This window comes from Lactuca sativa, chromosome 7 (genome assembly GCF_002870075.4).
Source record: "Lactuca sativa cultivar Salinas chromosome 7, Lsat_Salinas_v11, whole genome shotgun sequence".
NCBI lineage: Eukaryota > Viridiplantae > Streptophyta > Magnoliopsida > Asterales > Asteraceae > Lactuca > Lactuca sativa.
In genome coordinates, this window is record NC_056629.2 from 32,338,723 (window position 1) to 32,346,281 (window position 7,559).

The 7,559-nt window shown below is 34.3% G+C and overlaps 1 protein-coding gene across 1 annotated transcript; it reads left to right on the forward strand.

Moving 5' to 3' along the window:
• Window positions 1-2,731: 2,731 nt before the first annotated feature.
• LOC128127138 (uncharacterized) lies at window positions 2,732-3,984 on the forward strand. Its single transcript, XM_052765524.1, has 2 exons — window positions 2,732-3,670; window positions 3,781-3,984. Exons 1-2 carry the CDS (start codon window positions 3,266-3,268, stop codon window positions 3,784-3,786), a joined length of 411 nt encoding a protein of 136 aa, XP_052621484.1. The 5' UTR covers window positions 2,732-3,265; the 3' UTR covers window positions 3,787-3,984.
• The last annotated feature ends 3,575 nt before the right edge of the window (window positions 3,985-7,559 follow it).

Below are 7,559 nucleotides of genomic sequence, written 5' to 3' on the forward strand. Positions count from 1 at the left end.
CTCGGTCGCGGTCAGCAGCCGTCCTTGCAAGCAACAGCGCTCATATGAAAAAGGAATCGTTTTAAGGGTTGCCAGGTTTCGAACCTGGGTGTCAAGGTTGCGAAATCAACGACATAACCAACTCATGTACCTTTTTAGATGGAGTACTCCTTCCGAAATTAATTCATAAAGAGTCCCTCTCGGTTCCAAATTTTGCATTTTTGACATTTTTAACCCCCAAATCGATTTCTTTTATTTTTAAGCTATATTTTCTTCCAAAAATTTTAATTTTTAAATTTTAACTTTTATTTTTGACTTTTTACTTAAAAATTTGACTATGACTTTTAAAATTTGACCTTTGACTTTAAATTTTGACTTTCTCGTTTGACTTTATAATTTTCAAATTTAGCTTTTCGGTTTGACTTTGAAGTTTGACTTCTCAAGTTTGACTTTTAAATTTGATTTTTAAGGTTGACTTTTGAGTTTTTAGTCAAAGGGCATATTTTTTTAAAAATGAGTTCCTTATCCATTCCGGTAAATGAAGTTTCATGTACTCCATCTTGTGAAGCTACAATTAAATTTCTTCGCGAACAAATTGATTTGCTAAAAAGGGAAAATGAGGACCTAAAATACGAAGGCTATACTCTAAGGAAAGGTCAAAAACCCTTAAAAACACAACTAGAGGCCAAAACTAAGGATTTCCAAAAACTTCAAGAAGAATATAGCAATAAATGTGAAAATTATGACTATATTAAGAGACAACTTGCTTCTGTGACTTCCGAGCTTGACACATTGATTTTTTTTTTTGAAAATGCAGATTTTAATTTTAGAAAATACGATGTGTCAAGTGGGGTAGTTGCCTCGATGATTGAGAAGCAATTAAAATTTAAGGGTAACTAGCAAAAGGGTCTAGGTTATGAGGGTGTTCCTCCTCCCTTCAATCACAACTATACCGCAAAACCTTTGACTCAGGAAGAGATTGACCGAGAACCATTTATGGTATACGGTAAACCAGCTGTTGAACAGCCAACTGAGGGTGTTGAGATGAAAGATACTAATGTTTCTACTTCTTGTGCAGGTAAAGTAGCGGAAGATGAGAATAAGGAGAGCACTATTGAACAATCTAATGACTCCTTGAACTCTGAGTATGCTGCTTCTAACTCAGTTACTCCTAACAAACCTGCTGTTGGTAAATACAGGCCACCAATTCCAGTGAAACGGAGTGTCTGTTGTAATTGTGCTTGTGGGAAAAATAAGAGACAAGGCAAGGGTACGCCACCAGGGGCAGGAAGAAACAACTTCATAGTGAAGAAAAAGACTTGTTTTCACTATGGAACACCTGGGCACATTGCCCGAAACTATCCAAATCGCGCATACATTCCTTACTATGCACAAGGATGGCAAAACGCGCCAAGTGGGAGTTACTTCAAAAGAAACCGTTCCAGGTCACAATCGCGCAATGGTGAGTGGAACACACAGAAGGCCAAGAATCAAACTTCCAAGGCCAAGAATCCGAATCCTAAGGGCAAGAAGGGAATGCCGGCCTAGAAGCCAAATCCAAGAGATGGTCCCGTGAAGCCAAAATCAAAGTAATCTCAACGGCCGACATCAATATTTCTAATATTTCTACATCTCCTAAATCTCCTAATGCTTCTAAAGGTTCAAAGGTTCAATCTGCTAAATCTCCTAATGCTTCTAATATTTCTACATCTTCTATTTGTGATAAGCAGGATATGTCGTGGGAGAGGGTACCTTGCAAGGATGAAAAAGGTCGACCCAGTTTCAAAATGGATTGGGTTCTGTAGAGTCATTTTATTGTAAAAGTCAAAGTGGCTATGTCTTTGTAATATTCACATTTTAGTTATTTTACTAAGTCATTTATATGCGAAACCTTAATGTTTAGACTTAGTATATTTTTTGTACATTCAGGTTCCCTATAAATAGGGACTGAGGTTAGAAGTAGAAGAGAACTTTTGCATCTCAAATATCCTTCTGCTTATTTCGTGTAATCAGTCTTTCTTAATACAAGATCTGATTAATATTTACTCTTAGTGTTCTTATTTCATAATGATTCAATTCATAATTGCATTCATAATCTCGATAACAATTCGCTACAGTTGGTATTAGAGCAGGATTCAAACTGCATCGATCTGATTTTCGTGTTAGAATCATTTGCTTTTTTAGTTACAAATTTACTCAAAATTTTCCGCGCATTTTGGTTTTGAAAATCAAATTTGATCTTCAGATTTGAATTGATTCTGTCTTTGAATTGTGTAGTCGAGTAATCGATCAGTGATTTGTGATCAATTCAATTGATCAAATCTCAATTTCATCAAGTTTTTCAAGCTTTCTGAAAATTTCTGTGTTCATCAGTGGCGAACTTCAACATGAATACAATGACTTCCTTCTCTCACTTGCTTGGTTCCTCAACCAAAATTTCGATGTTAATTCTAGAATACTATGATCAGTGGGCTGATAGAATGGAAGATTACTTAAATGGAATTGATGAAGAACTTTGGAATTGTATCGATGGAACAGTGCAAGCTCCTGCTAATGTTCAACCAATTGGTCCATCTGTTGCATTTGCTGAAGTTGCTGATCAAGAAAAACGGTTGAAGAATAATGAAAAGAGGTGCATGAGGGAACTAAGTGGTGCTCTTCCTCCTGTGGTTTATAACTACATTCGTAGTTGTAAAACAACAAAGGAGATCTGGAACACTCTAAAAGAGAAGTATCAAGGTAGCGAAAAGACGAAGATCAACTCTGTGAAGCAATGTCTAGTTGAACTGAACAAATTCAGACAAAAGGATGCTGAAACTCTTGAAAATTACTATGATCGTTTGAATGAGCTTATGTTTCACTGCAATAGGTATGGAATCACTAGGTCTCTCATGGAGTTCAATTTAACTTTCATTATGGGTCTTCGCAAGGAATGGCGAAGTGTAAGCATGATGATTAAGAATCAACAGAGTTTTGATACAACTCATTTGAATGATCTCTACAATCAACTGAAAATACATGAAATTGAAGTTTCAGAAATGTATGAAGAATCAAAACTGAGTATTGGAGGTCTTTTGGCTCTAGTTTCAAAGGTATTTGAAGTTGATGTGAATGAAAAAGATGATTCAGATAATGAAGGATTTCTGATGAATTCGGATGATGAAGCTGTGGCATTCTACTCAAACAATAGAGTTAATTTTTTTTCAAGAAGTCATTTAATCCAAAAGGAAAGGCTACTGATGTGAAGAGTGGAGTCACAAAAACTGGAGGAGAGGAGAGGAAGAAAATGGAGAAAGCTGAGGAAAAACCAAAAGATGCGAAAGAAGTAAAGAAGCTGAAGGGTGACTCAGGAATTTACTGTCACTATTGCAATGGTGCGAATCACTTTGCAGCCGATTGCATGTTGCGAAAGAAAGAAGAAAAAAAGGAGAAAATTAAAGATGAAGCATACTATTCTGAAAAGATTGAAGAGATACGTGCTAAGACCAAAGGAGTGTCTTTGGTTGCGAAAGGTGAAACTGATGATGAAAAGAGTGGTACGTATCAGATTTGGTCTTCAGGATCTGATGATGAGGAAATGAGGCATCCCACACATGGAGCCATGCTCGCAAGTTTTGAAAATTGCGAAGAGGAAATTTCAGGGAGGTGCTTCGTATCCAAATCCACGGACAAATCACCCATGACCACCAAGGTACGTCTTATACTTGAATCTTTTAATATTCCTTTATCTGCTTATGATGCTGAACTCACTTCATTTGATGATACTGTGGCTTATTTTGATTCTGTAATTGTGTCTGCTAGTACTGAAGCTCAAAAAATAAATATGCAACTAGGAGAGGCACGAAGAGAATTAGAAATAAAAAGAAGCAGAATAGACAAACTTGAATTACAGCTCAAAAATGTAAATTGTGATAGGGATAATCTTAGAAATGATGTTAGGTTATTGCTTGCACAAAGGAACATATATTGTAATTCAGCCAAAAGATTGTATGCAAAATTAACTGCTTTACATCATTCTTCGGATATTAGCAAAGAACAACATAAGAAACTTTTACCTTTTCTTGAATATGAACATGAAAAAGTTGATGTTGTTTTGTTATGATTGCGAAAGTACAATTGCTCAATTTGCCAAAATACCTGATGATAGATATGCATATGGTATTGTTAAAATTAATGAATTCTTGAATGCTGATGAGTTGGTTGATATTGTCAATGAAAGTTTGACAAAGAGTGAACAAGTGAAAATTCTAAAGAAAACTGAAAGTTCAACTCTTGATTCTCAACTCAATTATGTTGATGTCAATGACAATTCAGATAATGTGAGTGAGATCAGTGAAATTGAAGAAGAAGAAGAGGTTGATTGTTCTAAATTGTCAATCATTAATATCACATCTAAGATCAAAGGTAAAGAAATAATAGTTGAATCAATAGTTAAGGATGAAACTGATAAATCTTCAACTTCACAACATTGTATCTTTGATAATGTGGAGGTTGAGAGCTGGAAAACTGATGAAAATGAGGAAAACAATGAAGGTGTGAAGGATTCACCTAAGACATCTCCAAGAGTTGTTGTGAATCAAGTGTTTGATAATACAAAATAATTTGACAAAATTCTAAATGAAAAAGGTGCACATTATTTGGAAACCAATACAGTGGTCTATCCAAATTTTAAATGTACATATGACATCATTTTTCCAAATCAAGTTTTTTTCACAACTGGAAATGTTGAGAACATTAAACCTGAATTTATCAAAATGGTTGAAAATGATAATCAAAAGTCATCAACCGCAGGGTTCTTTTCAAATCAAAATACCGAAGAAAACAATTTAACGAAATTTTTTTTTTAAGTTTTTCAAGAAAAAAAGCAATCACAAAAGTGGGTGGCTAAAGGTGAAAATTCAAACAAAGTTTTTGGAAAAATTGAGAAATCAAAGGCTGAAGTAAAATTAAATTCTCATGAATTTAAATTGATGGTTGAAAATTATTCAACAGAAAATAATGTTTCAAAAAGAAAAGCAAGAAAATCAATTTTCTGGCAAGTTGTGTCTAATGATAAGCCAAAAGTTGAAAACGAACAAATTTTGAAACCAAAATCATCAAAATTTCAAAGCAAAAACAAACAAAAAGATACAAGTTTTCACAGACCAATAAATTCTGTTGATAAAATTCCATTTGTTCGCAAATATGACAACAATCGAACATTTGAGACTTCACAAAAGTTTGTGAACAATCAAAAGTTCCGAAATGTTGGAAAATTCACGAATACTTCATCACCTTTGAACAATTCTAACAAAGCTAAAGTGAAATTTTTACCAAAACAACCAAATTTTCCAAATCCTTCAAATTCACAACCAACCAAAGTTTCATACTCAAAAGGAAAATCTGATGTCCATACAATCAATCGTTGGCTTGAAGGAAAAGGCAGAAAATATCAAAGTGCGAAGTTTTCAGAGCAACAAATCAAGAATGCATTTGAAAAGTTTGTAAATATTTCTTCCACTGCTAGTTCATCATCTCATCATTCGCAAGTTCCAGTTCAAAAATGGAAACCAGTTATTAAAAATGTGAATGATGTGAAGGATAAGATTACAATCAATGGAAATCCAAAACTGTTGAACGACTACATTTCAATATCTAGATCTGATGATGTTGATATAACAGATTCTGTCACAAAGAAAGTGAAAATATGGTTTTTAAATTCAAAGAATTTGTTTCATTCTACTAATGATGGACCCAACAAGTCTTGGGTTCCTAAATTTTTCCAATGAATGCAGGTGATGTGTGACGAGCAATATGATACGAAATGGTATATTGATAGTGGTTGCTCTCGTCATATGACTGGAAGAAAGGAAAACTTGCGAGATTATAGAAACTTGGAAAATGCTGGAGTAGTCAAATTTGGGAATAATCACAAGTGTCAAGTGAAAGGCTATGGGAAAGTCACAAATGGACAATTCACTGTAAACAGAGTTGCTTATGTTGAAGGACTTCAACATAATTTGATAAGTGTGTCACAACTTGTTGTTGGTACTGGAAACCAAGTTGTATTGAATGAAGAAGGAAGTATCATTTCAAATGCGAAATCAAATGAAGTACTTCTCAAATCCAAAAGATATGGTGATATGTTTACACTGGACATCAAACCAATTGTGGGAAAACCTGCTGTATGTTTACTATCAAAAGCATCTAATGATGTCAGCTGGCTTTGGCATAGAAGATTGTCACACTTGAACTTTCGCAATATTAACAAACTTGTCACTAAAGATTTAGTTCGGGGGTTACCTGTACTAAAATTTGACAATGATTCTTTGTGTGCAGCTTGCAAACAAGGAAAACAACATAGAAAAGGTCATTTGATTGTGATCGATTCAAAAATCGTAGAACCATTGGAACTTCTTCACATTGACTTATGTGGACCGTCGATTGTTGCTACAATCAATAAAAAGCGGTACATTTTGGTTATTGTAGATGATTTTTCTCGATTCACATGGGTATTTTTTCTCAGGTTAAAATCTGAAGTTGCTCAGATGATGATTGATTTTATCAAAATGATTGAGCTTAGTCTGAAAAAGAATGTTCGCAAAATTAAAAGTGATAATGGTTCTGAGTTTAAAAATCAAATTCTTGATTCTTTTCTCACAAGCAAAGGCATTTCGCATAATTTCTCATCACCATATATTCCGCAACAAAATGGAGTTGTTGAAAGAAGAAATCGATCTCTATGCGAAGCAGCCAGAACGATGTTAACATATGCGGATTTTCCTCAATATCTGTGGGCTGAAGCAGTTTCAACTGCATGTTTTACTCAGAATTGATCATTCATTCATCGAAGATTCAATATTACTCCATATGAAATAATCAATAATAGGAAACCTAATGTCAAATTCTTTCATGTTTTTGGTTGCAGGTGTTTTATCATGAATCTCAAAGACAATTTGTCCAAGTTTCAAGCTAAAGCTGATGAAGGCGTATTCTTAGGATATTCACACAATTCAGTGGCATACGGAGTGCTCAACAGAAGAACAAGAAAAATTGAAGAAACTTTCAATTTAACATTTGATGATTACTATCTTAAACAAACGGATAGTAAATTTGAAAATAAATCAATACTCGTTGATTCAAATACTCAAATTGATAATTCTGAAATAAATGATTTTGATTATGACTTTATTTTCGGAATTCCTAACAGGGCAATTGATGCGGAAAATAATGCTCATGATAATCAAACATCAGCATCTTCAAAACATACTGATGATTCGACAATTACTACAACGTCAACATCTTGCGAAAGTGTGCCTGGTGTTCGTATGGAGGGGGAGCATACGATCAATAATGCAGACAATCAGCCAACTTTCGAGGGGGAGAATGAAAATAGGAATCATCAAGTTGAGGGGGAGCATTCACAAAATCAACAAGAATATCAAGTTGAGGGGGAGCATTCATATAATCAACAGGAACATCATTTTGAGGGGGAGCATGATGAAACACAGACAATTAATCTTGATGAAAATGATGAGTTTCATGAACTAAATGATAATTTTTCTGTTGCAGGATCTGAAAATGAAGATATATATGAAGAT

Excerpts from the sequence above, each read along its gene's own strand:
- LOC128127138 (XM_052765524.1), top strand. The coding sequence starts at position 3,266 with ATGGAGAAAGCTGAGGAAAAACCAAAAGATGCGAAAGAAGTAAAGAAG.